This window comes from Megalops cyprinoides, chromosome 1 (genome assembly GCF_013368585.1).
Source record: "Megalops cyprinoides isolate fMegCyp1 chromosome 1, fMegCyp1.pri, whole genome shotgun sequence".
In the NCBI taxonomy this organism is placed as follows: Eukaryota; Metazoa; Chordata; class Actinopteri; order Elopiformes; family Megalopidae; genus Megalops; species Megalops cyprinoides.
In genome coordinates, this window is record NC_050583.1 from 24,656,780 (window position 1) to 24,679,824 (window position 23,045).

The window sequence follows — 23,045 nt, forward strand, 5'->3', positions numbered from 1 at the left end:
AAGACTGATGTTAAATGTCATTACATAGCAATATGTTTGTTTGAACATTATCAAAATCACTGCATGTTAGTTCACAAATTCTATTAAACTATAAGACAACATGCAAATGCCGTATTTTGTACGTCACCTTGTCATGGAAGGTGCTTATCTGGTAGGACAAGGTGCAGTGCTTGTCCACCAAGAAGCAGAACCTCCTCTTCTCTTCCAGCAGGGCCTCCCTGCAGCCGTCCGCAATGAACTTCTGCATGTCCATCTGACGGGAGGTAATCACCTCCATGTACTGCAGGGACCAGTCAAACAGGCTCAGCTCACGTACAGCGTTATCCCATTAGGACAGTCAACAGGGCATTGTCAGGTCACAGCACACGGCCCCTATGGGGACACTATGGCCACTATTTAGTCTAATCACAATGCACTTTGTCTGATGGTGATAGTGAATGAAACATTTAGGCAAATGTTACGTTTTTTTTGTCCTTACAGAATATTTTTTTGCTAAATTCAATAACTGTGCAAGTGACATTTCTTAATATTGGTTAGACAAAGTAAAGGATAAAACACATTACAGATATACTGTATACAAAATACTGTATTCCAAATTGTTGGATGGAAAGCGCCTTTAGACTGCTAAATAAAAAATTTGGGTGGACCTAGTGTGGTGGTATGAAAATAGCATTTGGAGAGAAAGTGAATTCATGAGCCACTTAAATATTTAATTTGGCATCCATTCTTATGGATTATGAAATCTGACTCTGACACAGACACAGGAATATGTTTCCTGTAAAATATGTTATTAGACTGGTTTTTTTCTAACCGTTACAGTTCAGGTTATGGAGAGTAGGTATTGTTTTTGTGAACTTATCAGACTACTATACATGTGTGCCAGTCATAAAACCCGCTGGATGCCTTGATGTAGAACTGTGGACTCTGCTTTGCTAAAACAATACAAAGTGGAGAGGAGAATTTCTGCATGTTTGACTCCTGAACTAAAATACATAGCACTGAGCATGTACTCATACACACACACACACTGTAAATTTTTGTACATGCTTTTGTACTGTAGATGAAGAAATGCTGGAATACCAGATACTGACAGAAACTTTTAATTAAAGCATGTACCAGTGAAAGAGCTCTCTGAAGAACAGCTCCACATCGAGCTGGAGAGATGGACAGTGTCCTCTGAGGATTCATTCATCCAGACACAGACACACCCCTGTGGTCGCACAATGGAAAGGTGATGCAAAGCAGAGGGCGACACCTGACCGGAGACACAAAGCTCACTGTGCCCGGTCTCTCTTAAATCAATCCCATCCCCTTATCTTCTTCTTGCGCCGTTGCCACGGTAACCGAGAAAGCGGTTTGTCACCAAGGTTTCGGTTTCAGTGCACTCTCACGGCCCTTTCTCTGCTGTCTGGCTCTCCTCCCACTGGCCAGGTGTGCTCAACACAGTCGCGCTTAAACCCAACGCGAGGGTCCAGCGCTTCACCTTGCACAACAGGAACTGGGTTTATGCCTAACATTTCACATGTAGAGCATTCATAGAACTGTTACATAACCGAATCTCCCAGTGCTGTGCAAAGATTAAGCAATAGATGCTGATATCAGTTTAATTCATTTACAATTCATATAAGATACCAATAGTTTCAGCTGCACTGATAGCATGCAAGACTGCAGTCCTGGGGTATAATCCTTTTCTGCGGGATGGAAAAGCAGGCTGGACTCCAAGATCACAGTAAGATATCATACACAACAGCAGAGCAGCAGTGAAAAGGCTCTGTGTTTTTTGCATAATGTTGACACTGCAAACAATTCCACCAGCAGTAGAGGGAGAACCTGAGCCTGTGCCCTGCCTTAAGTGCTCTTCAGCGTTCAGTCTCTTTATCAGTTTCACCCTGTTAGTGTCAGATTATTCCAACTGGTCGGTGTTCAGCAGCAGAGATATGGTCCTCTTTTAAACACTGCCATCTACCACAGTCCTTGAGATTAACTCGGAGGTGCCCTTTTCACAAGGTAAACTGAAGTCACCTGCAGTAGACAGCAAGCAGGCTGGGGACTGTACACAAACTGCTGGCAAAAGCCTCTTATTCAATGAGCTCACGACCATAGGAATTCTAAAGTAACACTGTATGGCGCAATCTGGCAACCCTTCATCTGCTCCCAGCAGGACTCTTCTCTGGGAGCAGATGCCACCTCATCTCACAACAAATGACTAAACAGTTATCAGCACCAGAATAAGGGAAAGTACTGAGCATGTGGAAAGTTTGGAGATTCATAGGGGGTGGCATATCACAAGCGTGACCGATTTTCTCCAGTCTACTCCTGAAGCTCTGTCCCTGACATTGGCTGCCACACCTCACTGCTACTATTCAAAGTTAAAGCTAAACACCCTCCTTTTTGTTTACAGGGATGATGTCTGGCCACTGAAAGGAGTGAAGCCAGTCCTCTTACAGCCAGGGCTCCCCGTCTCGCCCTGCCTCTAACCACAGCACCACAGAGAGAACATTTTCACGGCCTGCTAAAAGCCTGTTTAAAAAAGGACAGAAACGAAAGAGCAATGACAGCTGTTGTCACGCTCCTCGGTACCAAAAGGAGGCAGAACAATATGCGCATATTGGCTCATTCTTATTACAAAGGCTGTGCCTGCAGCCACAGGCGTGGCATCCTGGTAGCTTTCCTTTGAGCTCACTATCAGCCCCTCTGTTTTTTGCAGTGCAGTATAACCAGTTATTTGAGCTTTTAATATTGGTGGACCTTTTCCCTCTGGGGTGAATCTCAACCAAAACTGCAATAATCTATGAGTTTCTCTTCCTCCGCTTAACACGTGAATAGTTATTGCAGCCTTTGCACTTTAGATTTCATCATAAAAAGCATATCAAAACAACTTAATGATGGGTCTTTTCAATTTTACCTCAAAAATAGTCACATCAATGTCTAAAAAAAAGACAGCCCTGCACTTCAGGCCACATGTCAAATTATAAAACAATTTTGCTCCAATCTTAAATAAAGCGAAACGGGTTGTGTAAATGATGTCAACACGTTATATATCACTCTAATAGGAATAATGAATAATCCATGAATAATAATCATGTAGACTGAACAGATTTTGATGTAGACAACTTCAGGTTTAACAACACAGAACAGTTTGTTGGTAATCAAACTCACTTTATGCTCATTCAGTTGTGAGGAATGAGGGACAGACCCACTTAATCCCCGCTTAATCTCAGCATCTGAAGGGTTCTGCCACTGACTGCTAGTATGTGCCTTAAATCCCCTTCTAAGAGTACACCTCATAGCTTGAGCAGAAACCAAACTACACCCTGAATAAAGAAATACTCTCCAAACACCTAATTTATTCAAAAATGTATATTCAGCATTTTCCCTTGAGCATATCCAGTAGGTTTAATCCCGAAATATTTAAAATAAATTTTAAGCTTGCTAGACAGGTTGTGTTTCATCTTTTCTGGCGGTTTGAGAGACCTGAGATGGTTTTGTAGCAAGACCGTTGCTGAGTCACTCCAGTACATCAACATTTAGTGGGCAAAATCTTCACAAACCTGCCACCTATCAGTGTGGGGACTGGACTGGATGTTATGAGGACATCATCTTCTGTCTAATCATGTAACCTTGACAGATACACTGTTTGTCTCTGCTATTTCTTTTTTTTTTTAAATGCTGCTCATGTGATCTTTGAAGAGGGGAGAAAATGGCTGTATGAACGGGAGTGTTATTGCAGGCACATTCCTCAGACTCACCTCATTCTCTTTGCTCTCGTACTTAGTGGCGTTCTTGCCCTGGCTCTTCCTCCGCAGTTTCTTCAGTTCTGAGTGCGATCGGTCCAGTGAGTCCTGCTTCAGTTTGTGCTCCGTCTGGTATCTCTTGAATGTTGCCTATAGGAAACAAGTCATTGTGTTTAGTTAGAGAAATGCCATTGAAACACTGGCCATGGGCTACGAAAAGGACAAACAGTGGAGAGGGCTTGGGCTGATAAGGTACAGAAACAACTATTTTCAGCAGCATCAGTGGAAAGTTGTGCACTCAAGTAACAATGACATTCACACAGAGGGGTACTCACAGTCATGTATTTCACATCCATGTCAGTTTTCCTTTCCAATTCAGCAATGATCTCTTTGTGAAATCTTTTAAACTGCAAAAAGATAAGATCTGTTGAATTTCACACCACAAAGAAATCTAAAATGCTTAATCAAGGACAACACCCTGTGGAGAGAAATTGGTCACCCATTGTAGAAGAACAGGGCTGTTTAATGGCTGATTCCAGAGATGACACACCAGACCGCAGACTTTATTGACGTCTTTATGTGTTTATATGCAACCAACACCCTGCTCACTGAATTAACTTGACGACACTGGAGATAAACTTCAAGAAATAATGCAATAAAAACTGGTATGTCCTATTATTTCAAAGGTACTTTGAGCCCTTGAAAGAGACATCAATCTAAATATTGTGTTAGATGTGACACTACATGAAAAACTTTGCTGCTGCTGTTGAATGACTCAGCGCTGGTTTCCAGGGATGCTCACAGATACACCCTCGCTCCCAATGAATCACTCTCCTTACTGATGGACAAAGTGGTTACATCATCGCTGCAAGGTCTTTGGTTACCTCTGCCTACCACTGTGTAGGGTCCACAACACTGCATCACCCACAGAACCACAGAGATTTCTCCACACCCCCACAGAGGAAATTAGGCATTTCTACACTCAAACAAACAAACAGCAGAGACCTATGACCCAGCAGATGAAGAAATATTTCTCCGTATCCCACAGGTGGGCAGAAACTGCTCTACATCCCACAGATGACTACATACTTCTCTATATCATCCTACAGATGAGCATGATCTTCTCTATGCTCTGCATATGAACAGATATATCTCTAGACTCAGAGATAAGCAGAGAAATCTCTATAATCCACATAGGCCTCTATACCCCAGCATATACTACAACAGTTCTCCATGTCCCACAGATGAGCACAATCTCTATACTCCACAGATGAGCTGAGACTTCTCTATACCCCACAGGTGGGCAGAGACCTGTGTATGTGCACATAAGATGACACTTCTCCATATCCCACAGACGAGCACAAACTTCTCTATGAGCAGATACTTCTCTAAACTCCACAGAAGAGCTGTGATCTTCACTAGTCAGGCTTTGTACAAACCAAACAGGTCAAAAAATGGCCTGTCACTTCCCTTTAGTCATTAACATGGCATTGGCAACATTCGCCACGGTATCTGAGACAGCGCGATCTAATTTGTGAGTGTGTGCAGGTATAAATGTAGCCAACACAGCTGAGGTACAAACAGGAGAACTGCATGAGGAGGTGACAGATAAAGAATGCTGAGTCCATGATTAGCATGGCTACACAGGCTGCAAACTGCTGTTACTGCAACAAGTGATGACAGTGTGAGGATAACATATATGTAAATTGCACTAATGTGTGTATATACAAAGTTGCATCTGCCATGAATTGCACAGGTTAATGTGTGACAATGTACAACTCTTGTCATGATTCTGTAGGGAATGAATTAGTTGTTAGTAGAAAGAGTTGTAGCGAATGTCTGCTTACTGTGATATTTGATCTGAAAGCTGTGAATGTTTACGTAGCTTCAGCTGGGTAGGAGGATTCACTCAGTTAAATATAAACACTGCTTATACGAAGTACAATTGCCACATAAAGTTCTGCAGTACCTCTGAGATCTCCCCACATATAAAGTTCTGTTTAATTATTGCTTAGCCTTGTTGTATCACAGCAACAGTGCCAAACACCTAGAAAAAACAATGATGCCCATGTCAACATCTGAGGTAGCGCACAGAATAGTAACAGTGAGGCACTTTTTAATTTATCAGGAAAATTAAAATTAAATTAAACTAACCATCAGTCCTACTGTTATACTGTATTTACCATTTACCTCTCTTCAACAGAAACAGAAGATTTTCATCTCGGATCTCACAAAGATGTGACAACTACCTGAACGCAAGGCAATAATGTAAACAAGGCCCAGACTGCATTATGATTAAACAGGAAGTCCTGCAAGAGCTGTCAGTGCATCATCGAGTGGAGTAAGCTGTTTGACACACAGATAATATACTTGCATGCATGCATGCCCTGTTATTGCTGATAAAGCCCAATTACTGGCATTGATTTGAATTATTAAAGAGATAGGAACGTCCTTTCTTTGGCCTTAGGACTTGTGGACGAGAACATCACATAAACGGTTCTGATCAGAATGAAGCCGTCTTTTACAGGCAACTGCACGAAGAGCCTTTCCTGGTGCAAGTGCTGATAGCTTTCTGTCAGTAATGATAAAAAGCACACAATATTTCAGCTCTTACTGCGCTGCTGTGTGCTGCTGCAGATAGGAACGCATGCAAGCAGAGTGTGCTGCCGTCAGCACTGCCTTGGTGCCATTGTGCAGGGCATGTTCAGACATCGCCCCCTCGAATAACAGATACAAAATAACCAAGCACCTGCTCCTTTTCTCTCCGCTTGTTTTTTTTTCCTCCCTGGCTTTCTCTCCCTGAGCTTTCCCCTGGGAAGGGAGCAAGGCATACGAAAGAAATAAACAACCTTAAACTGTGTTGCTTTAAATGAGGTATTACACAGCGGTATTGGAGAAGCCATTTCGCAAAATCCACTCCATCCAGGGAGTGGGGGGGGGGGGGGGCTGCTCTGTGACTATTTCCAGGGCAGTGAGGTGAAATGAGAGAGAGACAGAGTGAAATGGGCAACAAGATGGTAGGGCATCAGAGCACAAACACACCGTGGTGCTATGGCACTTACATTCTCCTCCAGCTCCATGTAAATTTTCCTGTGCACCTCTGAGATCTCCATCAGCACAACCCCTGAAGAGACAATGTAAAATCCATCAGTTAGTTTGAAAATGGGACCAGAGGGGCCTACACTTTGAGACACTTTAATACAATAGGTCTTATCATTCCAGCTCTAACATGAAAAACATTCTTCAGTTGTTTATACAGTGAAACTGTGAACTTACAGGGCAGGAGTAACAGTAATGCTTGAAGTATGTGTTTGGACATATGAGCAACAGCATGTGCAACTATCCTATGAAGTAATACTGTTTATCTTGGCACTAATGTTTAAATATGCTATAACCGTTACAGTTTTCCTGCCACTAGTTTAAATTTTAAAACAGTGGCCCCAACAGGCTATTCCATCTTAATTAACTTTAACAGCTGTGGTGATGTATTAAAGGACGTTTGAATCTTTAAGCCTCACGTATATAGAAAAATGCTGAGTCTGAATCTTTTATGAATGCAGTTTGTGATACTCCTTTCATTTATAGGCTCAGGGGCGATCACAGCCTTTCTACTCAGTCTACAACTGCAGAACACAACTCGGTGTGTTTACATCCACACTCGCGGTGCTATGGCTTCCCACGCTTGTATGTGCAGACGGAAAAACCTGTGTTCCAGCACAGCAGGTGTTGATTAACACCGAATGATCTGAAAGTGACACGTTGCCCTCTGCTCTCACAGCCCACACACTGGAACAGTTGCACTTTCCAGTTATTCTGTGATCGCCTTGCCAAATTTAGCATGGGCAAGCCTTGAGACACATATTGACCTTTTTTAATAGCTTTTCGGCATGTAATATGGTATGACGAACTGATGAGATGCGAAGGACAGAGCGAGTTTTTTCAGTTGTGGTTTTATGTCTTACACCACTCTGCCTTATATTTGAATATATTCTGAAGCGTTTGCACCCTCCTGATGAAAACAAATGGCCTGACTTAGAACAGGGCGTTACAGAGCCAAGCGTTGACCTTTGGAGCTCTGACACGTCACTTATTGCTGAGACATTCCTGAGAGACGTCATGGGGCCAGATCTTAATGAGCAACGCCAAGCTTCAAAAGATTTCCCTTACCTGCCTCTCTTCAGATTAACAGATTACATGCTCATTACATTATTATTGGATTTCTTAATCTGGTGTTATTTTGGCTGAAATTACTAATTTCCACCCTTTAACCAAATGAAACACAATTTTATGAAAGACATATACTGCAACCATGAAAAATGGCAAAAAACCACAATAAACACTGTCTCATTAAGTCAGTCTGCCATACATTCCACTAAACTGGACATAGAGTGAAATGTGCCACTATGAGACGTTACAACAGGTAAACTGCAGAATCATAAAACAGTTAATGCTCCTACACAAATAAAACATAAGATACATGGAAAAAATAACAGAGAGAAAAAGGACAATACTTCATTCAATGTTTGAAGATGAGAGAAGCAGCAGAGATGTGGTGAAATCAGTGCTAACACTGTACAGCAGGATTGCTAGAGTTTAGCAATTAACAATAACTGCCACAATAGAGCACATATCCCCAGTTTCTGTATTATTAGTGAAAACAGCAGCTACAACAAAAACAAGCACAAAAGAAGGGAATATTCCGGCGATGGCAAAGATGGGTCTTCTGTTGCTGCTGGAGCTGGGCCCCTAAACCTACTGAAATGCCCAAATCCGAGTGTATGTACATATTTCACAACAGAACAAAATAGCACAGATAACTGCTATTGTCCCCAGCCAGAGATACTGGTCTTATATGACATTCACAAAATACTGACAAAAGGGCAAATCATTACCAGACCTCAGTTTTTAATTAATTGGATTTTGTCTGCCATTGCCTTGTACAGCTACACAGAAAGACACTGGAAGCATTTCCATTCATTTTAATATTCACAGTGTAGTACTGTTATTTCAGGTGGTTAAACACCAACTGGGGCACATCATATGAAGAGTCCAAAACCAAACAAAAAAAAAAATACATAGAGTATATCATGCTCTGTGGGCAATTCACTAACTGCAGTTACAACAACATTGCTATCTAAAGGTCAACAGAACATCCTGGTAAATGCTGCCTTTGTATAGAAAGGGAGCTGGGCTCAGAGGCAGAGTGTTTTCACAGCACCAGAAAAAAAACAATTTGGAGGGTGTAGATATTCACAAAGGTTACAGTGTGCAACAAGCCCACTGCAAACTAGAAAGGCCCCGTTGATATCTTTTTAGGAATTGCCATGTATGGAATTCTAATACTCTCACATTTACAAATGTACATCCCCTTTACATGCACCTGTGGGACTGGGAGATAGAGGAAAAACCACAATATGACTTCATTGCTGTGGTCATGTTTCCTCATAAAATCTCTGCAAACCCAAGAGCAGCATATTTAAATTAGGTGGTAAAACATAGACTGTTTGTTCAGCCAATCCCAAATAATACTGCATATTACCCAGTTCCTTTTTGTCCTTTTATGTTTATGAAAATCTCCACTCTTGCAACTTAGTAACACTACAGTGCAATAAAGATACACAAACAGGTCTGGAAAGCACAAAATAAACAATTATTGGAGACTACTCAATAAATTCACATATCTCTGGATAATGTGAGGTAACACTTAAAAATAGGGGCCTTTGAGGTAAACTGAGGGAAAGCTACAGACTGGGGTCACAGAGTATATTGGCCGATGTGAGTCACTGGCTAGGACCAGCAGCATAAGCACCTTATTTTACTTGCTGTTCCTAGGCTGCAGTGATTCATCCTCGTGAGACAGTGACTTGTCCTGCAGTGTCCTCTGCTCCACACGCTCCACTGTCCTGACGGGTGTATGCCTGCTTTAGCCCGCTGTTACCCTGCCACGGGTCTCCCATATATTTCAATTCTGAACTCAGAGGCAGCCACCCAGCGATAGACCACTGCTAATAACTATTCCAACAGTTTAACAGTTTAACAATGTGTGGAAACAGGAAAAACTATTTTAAAATAGAATAGAATAGAAACGGAGCGAGCATACAACTTTAGGTACCCATGCCATACTGCTTCAACGACTGGAAAGTGTTTGATTGTAATTTTGAACATGACAGGAAGGACGGCAATTATACTTCTTGTCTGTACTGGTATCAGATCACAGCCTCTAACAGACCCTCAATCAAAGCGGGAGATTCGGATCCCCTCGAGAAATCTGAGGCGTACTGTAGTTCGACTGGGTATTCACCGCTTATTTTGTTTACTGTCTCCCTCGCCAGACCATTTTATTACTTCCCCTGTGAAAAGCCCTCTTTGATAAGGATGTATGGATAGTCATATTTTACAATAACAATGTTTTATAGTCTCACATGTTGGTATAACTGCTTATGCACCCAGTGTACCTGTTGCCAGCATTTTAACATATATTAACAGGAATATTAAGTTACCACATTTAACCTGATATGACAGTTAATATCTATTCTATTGGGTCTTGTCCTTATTTAAAAAGGGTGTTTACTATTGCCCACAATACATTTGCAGAGCAGGAACTTCACAAGAAACACACCCCGCACCTATGAGGTTCCACCCATGAATCACATCAGACTGTATCCTAATGTTGAAACCGTACATTCCTGGGAGAGGGTAGGGAACGTTTGTGTTGTTGGGTTGCTATGGATTAATAATAGTTTCTTTCTACACTCAATATGACGTTGCTGTGACTCACAGCTCCAATGTTCTGATACACTGACTCAAGCCAAACCCCACAAAGCAAACACAAACGGCAGCTTGCAAGCCCACATTCAGCTACTGCAGCTAACTGTAAAATCCACATACTGTTAAAGCCATTCGACAGCCGTTAAGCTAAGTCAAAGCACCTAAATACAGCTGCCTTCACAGTACACCTATGGATATGATACATTGTTCATTCCCATATGACATTAGTGACTTTTGTGTGGTTAGTGAGGTTTGTCAAAGTCCCTAAAGTAAAATACATATCAGTTCAAATGGAGGTAACACACAGTCACCATGTTATCTCCTGTAAAAAGGATGTTAGTGCTCTGGGAAGAGGATCCGGCTGGGTCCACACCCAGGGAATGGTGAGGGGGCGGGGGAGGGAGGGGGACACAGAGGCACAGACAGAATCAGAGAATGACTCGTTGCTATATTGAATGATTAATATTTTCAGAACAGATACTACTGCTGTGGGTAATACATTAAACACCCATTTTCCATCAGTAACTCATTCTTACTTTTAAAGTCTCAATTTAAGCCAAAATAAACTACTGACAAAACTTGTACAAACCTGTACTGGTGTACAGCCGTAGACAAATGCTGTACTAAAGCTGTACCGCCATAAACAAATGTCAAAGGTGCTATAGGACACTATCAATGAACTTAGTTTTTTTTTTTTTTAAACTTTCCAACAGGTCAAATATTTAATTTAGAGCTTAGTTTAAAGCCAGAATTTATCAGGGACTACGGAAACACCTTTAAAGGACAAACATGAATAGAGGTATAATGTGTTTGAGTACGAGAACAGGCACCCATATTTTCAAGTTATCCCATGATAGTACTAACATGGGAAGTTACTGGTTAAATGGTCATGAGAGAGAGGGTAACTTAGGGTCAGTGCAGGCACCATGTCGTTTGGAGAGAGCAGGTGTGTGATGGCCTAAGCGTACTGCAGGAAAGGCAACTGAGCACTGCTGTGTTCAGCTCAACAATCGGGCATTGTTTAAGAGGTGTTAGCCAGGAGGAGAGAGGGCCCTTTTTGGGCGTTTGCTTAGAGATCATCTCTGTGATCTCTCACACAGTGCCCCGCGAGGTTGATGAATCGTCTCCTACACACTCTGGATGACTGTGGGATATTTCCATCCTGCAAGATCAAACACTCCTCCCAGACAGTCCCTCTGAGGTCAGAAATTCAGCACACCCTTATCACCTACCGCATGCCACGGCTCGGGAGCAGCACTGCTCCCCACAAGTGCTCCGTTTCCAAAAACAAAACTTTCTGACATCACTTTTCACAACCATTGTTCAAATTTTTCATAATAAGTCTACTTATGGAGTTTAAGTAATTACAAATAGCTATGAAAAAAAGCAGGAAGGGTGGGGGTCAGAACTGAGTGCTATGGTACATTTACACGTTTCAGTTCCAGCTTTTAAAATATCCTGACAATGATATGAGGACAATTTAGTCACTTCCCAAAGAGAATGCTGAACTGGTAAATTAAGGGTGATGTTACAACTACAGGGTATTTGTATCAATTTCAGCTCTGCATCTTCATGATTTGCTCTCATTTGAAACGGTTGAAAGGCAGCTGAGATTGTGCATCACAGAATGGCAGGACCCTGGCAAGCTGTAGGGGTCGAGATACGATTTGACACACCAGGCTCGTTGGCCCACGGCGGTGCAGAGCGACATTAATATTCTTTCGCGGCGGTGCCTGTGATGAGAGACGCGTGCACTGTAAAATCACAATGGGGCTTTCCATGACACTCAATGACAGGAAGGAGACGGGCAGTCTGGGCTCCCGCTGACCATTTTTCTCCCACTTGTTTGGAGAGCGGGGTCATTCTGCTCAGTTCTCCTGGGTCAGGCTGGAATGTGTTACTTCTGATTGCTGCCTGTGTTGATGAGGAAAGGTCACGACTGGCTGCATTGTCAGGAATGAAAATGCTTTATTCACCGTGACATTTGAACTCAGGTGGTCGGTCTGCGAAACACTCAATCAAATGTTGTACCCCCTCCCCTCCACCCCAGTCTCAGCATCAACAATTGGACTTGAAGAAAGAAGCTGCCATGCCCTGGGGCCTTATTTAGTGGTTATCTAGCCACAACTGGATGCTTTTCTCCAAGGTGCCTTATCATTAACCGACAAGGACACCATTGTGTTAGCAACATTATTTGCATTTTAGAATGTTGCTGCACACAAGAGCAGGTCAAAGGAGTGTGTCGCTATGCTGAATGGTCTGAAAGCACTGAATGATATAGCCTATAATTAGAACTGCCATCGTGTATTGTATAAAAAGGACAATGGATGAGGTGCCTGCCTTGTTTCCACACTATCTGCATAGACACATACAGGACTCTGTGGTCCCCATGGGATGACCAAATGTGAGGCCACACTGAGCATTCAAAAGGGCACCATCCTAGAATATTCATTGAATGGCAGAATACACACACATTCAAACTGATAGTATTTGCTCAGAGAGCTAAATTAATAGGGATTACAAGCCTTGATGAGTGGGTGCCATATGGTTTTACTCAGGCAACAGCCATGGGATATGGTGGTGATGTCACAGGAAAAGGCAAGGAAAAAGAGCCATTCAGTACTGACGCAGTGGGAAATTATGCACCTGAGGATTCTTCTGATGGTGCACCTGAGAATTACTGGGACCTGGAGCTCCGCCAGATGTTTATCTGTTTAGCTGTGGGGTGATATTGTGTCACACTGAGCCATGCAGACATGAGGAAGAAAGGTCAGATGCCTGTCCTGATGTCCTTTCTCTGCTAAATCAGTTAAAATGTAGAAGACTGAACTCTAAAGTACTGTGCTATGGCCCCATATGAGTCGGCTTGTCAAGATGCATGCTTTTTCATTTCCCTCGTTTCTGACTGTCCAGGCTCAATTCGGTTGCACACATGCTTAAAAACAAGCTGTTCCTATCTTAGCTGCTTGAATATATTTATTTCTCTGCAAAGAGGAAACAATTTATGTTACGTTGCAGATATATATTTTTGAAGACAACAGTATTTAGATATTTATTTTTTAAACCCAGTTGTGCACAAATAGTGAACTCCCTTATTATGGGTGTAATGAGGCTATTAATGATAATACATATCTGCTCTCAACTTTTATTGTTTGTGGGCAGCCTTAACCCACAATAAACTGCATGAATGAGACTTTTTCAAGTAGAGGTTAACAACTTGTTTATGTCACACCAGTGCACGATAATATCAAGTTAGCCTTACTGGAGTGATATTCAATCTATTGTAAACACATGGCTAAAAGTGCACATGTTCAGATATATATGGAACTGTCATACAGAATTTTTAATATGAATTCTTACCAATGCGTTCTGAACAACCGATAATATTTCTTGCAAAAGGGGATCTTAAGGCACATTCAAAGCCAACGCTTCCTCATCCGGTATCTGCTGGCATACAGCACACATCTCATTCACTGAGCTCAGCTAGACACTGGCAGACACAGATCTATCTGTCCACCAAAAAGGAGAGATTATGATATCAGAAGAGGAATCCTCCCTCAGTCATACAGTAAACTGGAGCTTTCAACTGTCAGGAATTGAGTCTGCTCTGGACAATAGCAGCTTTACACAAGTTCCTTGGAAAAATGATCCAGGGTACACTGACTGTCACAGATGGCAGGAGGAATACTGTCCTTCTGTCTGACTGTTTGCTGTATGTGTTTGCCACGGCCCACTGTGCAGTGTGTGAGAGAATTCACACTGTCTCATGGCTGTCTATGCAGTCCCACTGGGTGCTGGGAGCAGCAGGAGAGGTCAGGCACGGCCTCCGTGGCCAGACAGCACTCCAGCAGGGCTGTAAATTAGTCCAGCAGACTGGCAGTTCTGAAGAGGATTAAGGGGACAGGGAAGAGGGAGGCAAGGAGGAGATCCTGGCCGCCGCCCATCTCTGAAGGCTGCTGGCTAAACCATGCATTTTCTTTGTCATACGTTGCCGTGTGCCCAAAGTTGGTATGTAATGCACCAAGGTACGATTAGATCTTCCAACTGCAAAGTGGATTTAGTCCCTCTTGACCCCCAGGGAGGTACTAAAACCACAATTCTGTTTTAGAGTGCATTTTTCCATATTTCCCCTATTCTTGTCTCATGAAAAACACCAGGCATGTCACAACACAAAATTTTGGGTAAAATTCAGGTATCGAAATGGTCAATGTGTTACATCATCAAAAAATGACTGAAACTCTAGTTAAATTACTGATATAGTATATCTAAATTCAATAGTTATAACTATATATTATACTTAAAATATGCAAATTGCAAAATGCAAGTTGCCACTTTGGTATTTTGAAATACATTTCTGATTTGTTTTTAATATATTCTAATTGTATTTGCAATATATTCTTGGGCTGAACAGCATATGTCTCAGCATATTAAAATATATTTTATTTCCATATAGGATACACATATTTTTATGGTTTAAATGTTATCCACATATTTGCCTTACTAGCTCTGCATTCCTTTAGCCATTACCTCTAATAATTCTTAGCTTTGGAAAGTTTTAATTCAGCCCAACAGTAACTTCGTAAGCATCCAAATCCGGTATTAGCAATCCTCCCAGGTTGGCTACAATCAGTTATGAAATTGGCTCGCCATAGTAATAAACAAGGATTTGCTCATATGGTGGAATATAAAAGACAGCTCGTAACAAGGCTTGCTCGCTTGGCATGGATCCTTGCAGTGTCAATCACCAGTGGCTTTTACAGCCAGCGAGGGCAGGTTGTGATCAAACTGCTCAAATGTCTCAAACCAAAGAATGAGAATGTGTTGCTGCTCCTCAACAACACCACAGCCTTTGAATGATGGTAATATTGTACTGCTTAGGACTGTGGTTTAATTTGGAAATGCATTTACTACGGCTACACTTCATCAGTTAATAATTTAAACTAAATGACAAATTTTAACAAATAATAAAACATGTAATATCTTATCTAACGCAAACACTTGTGACCTTGACTTATAAGTGTTATGCACATCAACACTGACAAAGCATCATTAATAAACAATACATCACTAACACAAAACGGCTTATCGTCTCAGCCACACTGAGATCATTACTAGCAAACCTTGCCTGAGTGATCCTGTCCGCATACACAACACTGGGGTATAATTAATGCAAGGTTCTGCATTCAAGGATGCTATTCTACTGCCCTGCTCGCTGAGTCACCGTCAGGGAGCAAATAAATCAAAGGCGGCCAGAATAATGACAGCTACAGAAATTAAAAGCGAGTGCTTCTATTTCGGATAACGAGAGAAGCAGAAGGAGAGACAGAGGGAGAGAGGGAAACAGAGAAAGACGAAGACAGCAGGTGAAAGAGTGACAGTGTTCCACTGTATGCTAGTTAGTCCAGAGTGAATCACCTTCTCTTAGCCAAGCTGAGACTTGTCAGGGTTAAGTATGCGGAAGAGTGTCATACGCTTTGATCATTAGTTTTATCTCTTTAACTCTTTAGTCGATTCTAAAATTAGATTAATGGAGTCCAACCAACCCTGGCTCTGTCAGTGTTGTATATTTTGAGACACGAAAATACCAGCACAAACCACAAATATTCAGTTTTACAATATGTGGTTAGCATGCAAGTCACAGAAATAGTTACAGATCACATGTTAAACTCACCCAGTTCCCTAGAGACTGGTGACACTGCTGCATTTTCTCCTATTTTTGAAACTGCTTCAAAGTACAGCTTCCCAGCTTGGGTCATCGCTGCAAGAAGACAAAAGGAAATACAGCTTCAACAATCTGGCAGCATACTTTTAGAGGCGAGCTTCATTATAAATTTCAAAATTATGCACTTTGACACTTGCTGATGTATGGACACGCAAAAAATTGTGGAATGTAACAGAGATTGTTATCAAAATGTCTCCACTCTCAAGCTGGCTCTTTTCTTTTCACTAAGCCTACCTACTACACTTTGAGGTAGGGGGGGATCATATAAAATTTTAGATTTTCTCTGGTTGCCCTTTCAGGTGATTATTGCACTGCTCCAAAAACATTTATATCAGACTACTGAACAAAACTAGTCTTTTCCTTGAAATCCTTGTAATGTCCTAAATGTTGCTGGAAAGTTCACATCTGAAGTCATTAACATGTGCAAGGAATACCTAGGAAGTACAGCTCAAAATGGACGCTTACCAGCAACTGACTTTTCATAGCTCTTCCCCAGATTGACCAGGTTCCGCAACCCAGGGTTGAACTGTTCCATGACATTCTGGATAGGAGAGAAGTAGAGAAGAGGGGAAAAACACTTAAGTCAGCAGGGAGCCATGAAACTGCATTACCACAGTAGCAAAGTCATTAGTGTGTGCCACTAATCAGTGTGATGTAACAATCAAGCTGCCTGTGCTTAAAGATGACATGATGCAATTTCAAATGTGTTGATACCCCTCATATGTTCATTTACATGCATTTGAGAAAGGCCTTTAGCCTTGACTGAAGATAAGGTCCTTTACTGATGTCAGTTAATCTACAGTGCACTGAAGGCAAGAGTGCTGGTTAAAAATTGTTGCAAATGTTGTATGCTTATAAATATTATGACAGCTATATGCTACCATCCTCATTCAATGGTTAGGGTTGCTCTCTAGAACTGTTACCACAGGTGGGAAAGCTATCAGAATTTTCAAGAGTTGGTTATTTTCCTTCCTACTTTATAGTCACAATTATAATTTGAGCAGTAGTAACCATGGTGGTCATTTTTAACACCAAAAATAACCAAGTTTTTTTTTTTTTTGAATGAAAAGGAAATTGAGAAATAAACAAACTGTGCTTACATAATTCAACAAAAATCCTCACTATGCATCATGGTTTATCTCTATGTACTTTTACCAAAAATGCTTAGTGATAAAATATACCTTGTAATGTTGAACAATTAACCAATAGGGCTGTTTATTCATGTCCTTCTCTAACAAGTGTGGGTGGTGGTGGTCTGTATCTGGTCTCATTATGTGTTGTAATAATTATGATACTGTAAAGTGTCACCTTTTCAGGAAAGAGCAGTCACTCATTTATATGCTAACATACTGTTATTCTGTCTTAACTCTGCACATGGGAATAGGTAAAATACCAAGTTTGTTAAAGCAGATTAAGTTTTCATTAACAGGCCTAGTGCTAATTAATCACAGTTCTGTGGTTCATCAGGGCTATTTCATATTGCTAGAAACAGATACATTCATACATATATACTTACATGAAAACTAAGCAAAAAAGGGCCACAATAGCAGAACAATTCAGACACTTCTTATATACAACTTTGACTTCCTCTCTTTGACACAGATATTCTAATAGGCCACCACAACATTGTCATACCCACACCTAAACTTATTTAATCTGTATTGCTTTGTTTTGATTTCATTTGGACATCTGCCAATAGAACATTGCATCTGATAAAATTCCATATCAAAACAACTATCACACACTACCTTATTGGTTTTGTAACCTGTTTCCATAATGATTTTGATGCTTTCTGGACTGTAAAAAATAAAACTATCCAAGCTATGGCAATTTCTATATGCACTGACCATATTTCCCAAACATTAAAAGTATGCCAGGTGGACTGAAATTAATCTTATCGCCTCTTTGTGGACAAGCAAAAATTGTGTCAGTCACAAAAGCAGAAGTACAATCATTGGTAGAATGAGAAGGATGACCTGTATTCAGACATTTGGGATATTGAGACATTTGTGCTATTATTATTTTCAGCATAAAAACAATGAGTCATTAATTGCTTGATGGTGGTACTCAATCACAATTGGGACAAAAAAATCAGCCAGAGACCATCTGTTCAGAATCTGGCAGACATTATCAGGCATATACTGATATGATGATCTTCACAGATAACACTGGAATATGGCAGAATGGTTTTCATTAAAGTAATCGACAAAATGTAGTGGTCTTCACAGCCAAGGTTAATGGAATTTTCTGTGAACATGTTTTATAAGCAGACACTTTCAACAGTGAGAAACATATGAGCATGCATATGAGACACAGAATTTGTCACATGAGAAATTACTAATCAGTGAATCATTAGTCTCAGAACTTAGAGAGAAAAGTAAAGGACTTAAAAATACAAATGCATAATGTGTGCTGAGTTTTACAGTTGAGGCCTATGGCTCGATGCAATTTATTTTGACACACAAAAAAAAGTTTTATCGTGTTATGAGTGGAAAAATCATTATGTCTGTACCATGACCGTGAAAAAAACGGTCAAAACAGGAAGACCACGCTGACATTGTTTGAGACACTTTGGCCTTTCTTATCCCGGGACATTCAGGATAGAAAATAAGCAATGAGAGCAGCCTCAAGGAGCTCTGCTCACAGTAAACAACATGTTCAGGACCATCACTGGAAGCTCTCCTTGTTCAGCCTGTTTGGTTATTTTGTATGGCCTTTATTGCGTGTCAATCATTGTCATAAAGGGAGTACCTAATGCCCTTCCCCCAGTTAATTTGGAACCATCCCAGCCAATAAATGACTGAAATATGGTGTCAATATCTTATCAGGCCAGTAATTTGCCAGCTCGTCTCCCTTTAATGCATCAGTCCAGAGCAAGAAAAAGCAATGCTGTGTACTAAATCGTACAGTTCTGTGTACTGGGAAAAACAAAATAAAAATCTTCACCTTAACGGCTAATGGGGTTGCACTAACCTTGCAGTAAACTAAATATCTTTTGTACGTTCAGTCAATATGTACACTTACTTTGGTTTATCTATATCACCCCCTTAATGATCTTTGCGTTTTGACTAACTACATGCACTCTATACATACAGTATAGAGTTACAGGCTGATTACAGCAGCAGCAAACCACTGTTGTGTTATTTCAGAGATGCTTGCAGTTCTGTTCAGTTACGGTCAAGCCTTATCCTCAGGAGCTTCCCTGGTGACCTGAGGTTTTACCAGTTGACATGGGTACATAAGTTCTTTTACGCTAGCAGTGGATTTTGCCTCAATGTACACTGAGTACTTCCAGTATGTGAATGGCTCAGCCAGGCACGCTGGCCTGGTTTCACCCTACCTGTTAAGAGTCAAACACAGAAGATCCTGTTAGCACTTCCACACTGGGGTTTCAATCCCCCACCAAACCATCAGTCAGAGGCTTTAGACAAAAGGAAGATTACCTGAGGGCAATTTTCACAGACATTCCAAAGGCAAGAGTAGCATTCCCCAACTTGCAAAAATTCCCAACCAATGATCAGATAACAACGGCTGGTTGTCCTCCTTAATGTCTTCAACTTTTATGCTTCCTTCTTCCTTCAAAGTTTAGAATCTTTATTATCACATTAATTTTACTATAGAAATGGGAACTGTTTACGTTCTTCCCACATCTCTAAGGCAGCAGATGCATTTCTTTTCTTAAACGTGAAACAAAACATATTTATGACCCCTTGTTTTAGACTGAAGTGACTGAAGACTGAAGTGAAAAGCTAGCAATCTCATGCTCAAGGTGAAAGTTCCCTTCAGATAGACACCAGGGTCTAAATGGATATCAAAATACAACTGACAAGGAATTCCAAATCAGCAGCAACTTTATTCTTGTTAATCTGACATTGTAAGCAAATAAAATTTTGCAATATTTCAATACTTACAATACTTTCAATATTTCAATATTTTCAATAAATTCTGTGAATTCTGCCACCTCATTCAAAGAGAATACCTGCTCTCAGCTAAAGACCCAACCAGACATACAAGATGTCACCCTGGTGACTATAATATCCATTACGACTGTCTCATTTTATGCCATGCATATTACCAAACATATAAGTTATTTTGGTGTTTGAGAAGCTAAGAGATTCCTATATCTGAGGCCTAAGAATCTAATCTGTGCAAGTCAGCGATGTATACTCTAGAAAATGCAAAGACATTCAATATCAGTTGAAAACCCAACCTACACGCAACAGTCATACCTCTCTACATTGTTATCAGAAAAATAGAAATGTCATATTTTTATTACCTGGAAAACGGAAACTTGTGCTGGTGTTGCACTATAGGTTTAAAGTCTGTCTTTTTTTTTAAAGTATAATAACTTCAAAATGTTCATCCTGTAATTTATTAATGTTTGATTGCATCAGTAGCCTCACAGATTTCCATAACTTATATGGATGTGTGAATATGAAAACATTACAGTCTAATCTGTAAATAAAATTTACAAATTTGAAAACTTAATTTTACTAAAACCTAATTTTTTTTATTGTTTAAAGTAAATAGTCCAGCATCATGAATAATTCTGAAGTACTGCACATTACACAAACCCCTACTCTGTCAATATAAGCCTTACAACAGGAAAATTATCAAGGCCAACTCGTTGTCCTTTCACACATCCATTTTCCTCTCATCACCTTATATTAACGATTTTTAGTGGAATAAATCAGCAGCATAATGCAAATGCAGCTTTGTGTTAAGTGACAGAAGCAATATGAAACAAGAACAGGAACAGGAACTACAACTCAGCATAATGTGTATGTATTTAGTCAGGTTCTGATTTGTGTGCTGCAGACCTCCATTTCCCAGTACCAAATACTCAGGTAGTCCCCAGTTTCTCCTCAATACATCTTATATGATAGAAAGGGTAACAAGACAATCAGAGCAAAATGAATAACTATGACCAGTACATGACTTAAAAATAGCGAGGGAAACCCCCAAAATGGCATAAAATACAATACAACAATATTTCGTGGTGGGATATTACTGTTTATGATATTTATTTTGGACACTGTAAAACATACACTTTGTTCAGATCTGCTCAGGCTATGCTCTGGGTGGCCTATGGGCCCTGCAGCCTGTGTGGCAAATTATCCACTACTGCCCAAACCGTTCATATGGCAAATCTCATTTGTCTAGCAACCTCTAAAATAAATCTTGACATGAACTAACATCTGTCCTTTAGATGAAACTTCGACTTGTGAGAGCATACAATACATAATCTCTCTGTTGAAATCAAACTTTTAATGATTAACCTGTTCCTTTTTACTTATCCAACTGCTCTTTGAGTGCAAAGTCCTTCAGTGTTTTCAAGGAAACTAAAACCCCGCTGCAATGCCCACAATAAAATGCTCAGTGGTTCCTCTTTCAATTCCCTAGGCACACCCTCTCTCAGACAATGACCAGCCAGGTATGCAACCCCGACAAGAAAAAGAGGGCAGAAACAGGTTTCTTCACTCCAATTCTTAAACTATCCGCAGTTCTGATGGGTGATTAACTGCTTGTACAATTTTATCTGCTATCACTTTCACATTCTTCAGATCCCAATTGTGTTCGTTAAGATGGACTCAAGTGGAAGAACAAGATTTTATCGTAAAACTGGCATACATTTAGGCTAAACATCTTGTAAACGCTGCAACTGAGATTTGTGAATGCAAATCTAAATTCAGCGCAGGAGGAGAGGCATCAGATTTGCTTTCGGTCGATACTGTGTGAGATTTACTGCGGGACTGACTTGCTGAAATCAGTGGCACAGGTGTGCGAGCGCACTTAACACAGCACAATGACTAAGTTAGCATGACAAGTTTAACGTATTTCTGTTGGTCCCTCTTAACTGGGTGTGCCACTGAAACCAGGTTTGGCAGGAGACTTTCCTGGAAATACCTGTAGCTCAAAAATCAAAGTCATTGTCATTTCCCCTCTATTTTAACTTATACAGAAACCGATTCAGGGACTTTGTTTGCTGAGGAAAATTAGAAAAAAACGTTTTATTAGCGTGTTTATTAAGTTTAGGCCACCAATATTCCGTTATTGAAAGTTCATGGTTTCCCTCCACGAAACTCTGCAACACCAAACACACTTACACTCATGGATCTCTACAACCCAGCCTGAGAAAAAAATAGTAAGTAAATAAATAATCAATTCTGGGATGTTGCAAACTGTAACACCTGCATTCTAATTTTTCATTAAATTTGACAGTTTTTCCACAACCGCATCGGGGACGAAACACTCGCAAAACGCACAACGAACCGTTGAGACTTAAATTCTCATTTGTACATGAATAACAGGCTTTCTGACGACGAAAGAGTCAACGTGGGGATACATACACTATCCCAAACGAATAGGAACTTTCAAAGCGACACACGGCATTAAATTAATACCTATGACTAAAACAGGCTTTTCATCTAGCAACTAAAACAACAACGTTGCATTGCAGTAGGTTGAACACCGAACTATGCTTTAGTATCTTACCTTGTATGTACTTTCGGTGAGCTTGTTCACTTCTTCAGGGTCTCTAGACATATTTGTATTCCTCTATACTCTTTGTTTCCACTACCAAAATAAGATATTTCAGATCACTCCTTACGAAACAATGATTATTGATAAAGCAGAAAACTGATGAGCATTCGAAGTATTATGTTTCTTCAGAATGGAAAGCTTGGCGTTTACCGCAAACTGCTGGCTACTTAAAAAGGAAAATTTCACACGACAGGTGCCTAGGAAAAAAGCGCAAACGTGCGCTTAAGGCAGTGCTGCCTACTGTCAAACTTCGCGTGTGCGTGCGTGTGTGTTTAGCG

General features: G+C 40.6%; 1 protein-coding gene across 1 annotated transcript in view; it reads right to left on the reverse strand.

Moving 5' to 3' along the window:
* The window catches only part of baiap2l1a (BAR/IMD domain containing adaptor protein 2 like 1a), a 32,283-nt gene extending 9,238 nt beyond the window's left edge, over positions 1-23,045 (reverse strand). Inside the window, exons 1-7 of the mRNA XM_036532394.1 lie at positions 22,720-23,045; positions 16,690-16,765; positions 16,174-16,260; positions 6,797-6,858; positions 4,070-4,141; positions 3,750-3,884; positions 128-280 (exon numbers count right to left, since the gene is read on the reverse strand). Of these exons, the coding sequence (XP_036388287.1) occupies positions 128-280; positions 3,750-3,884; positions 4,070-4,141; positions 6,797-6,858; positions 16,174-16,260; positions 16,690-16,765; positions 22,720-22,770 (636 nt within the window). The 5' untranslated portion in view covers positions 22,771-23,045. The remainder of the gene's footprint in view (positions 1-127; positions 281-3,749; positions 3,885-4,069; positions 4,142-6,796; positions 6,859-16,173; positions 16,261-16,689; positions 16,766-22,719) is intronic.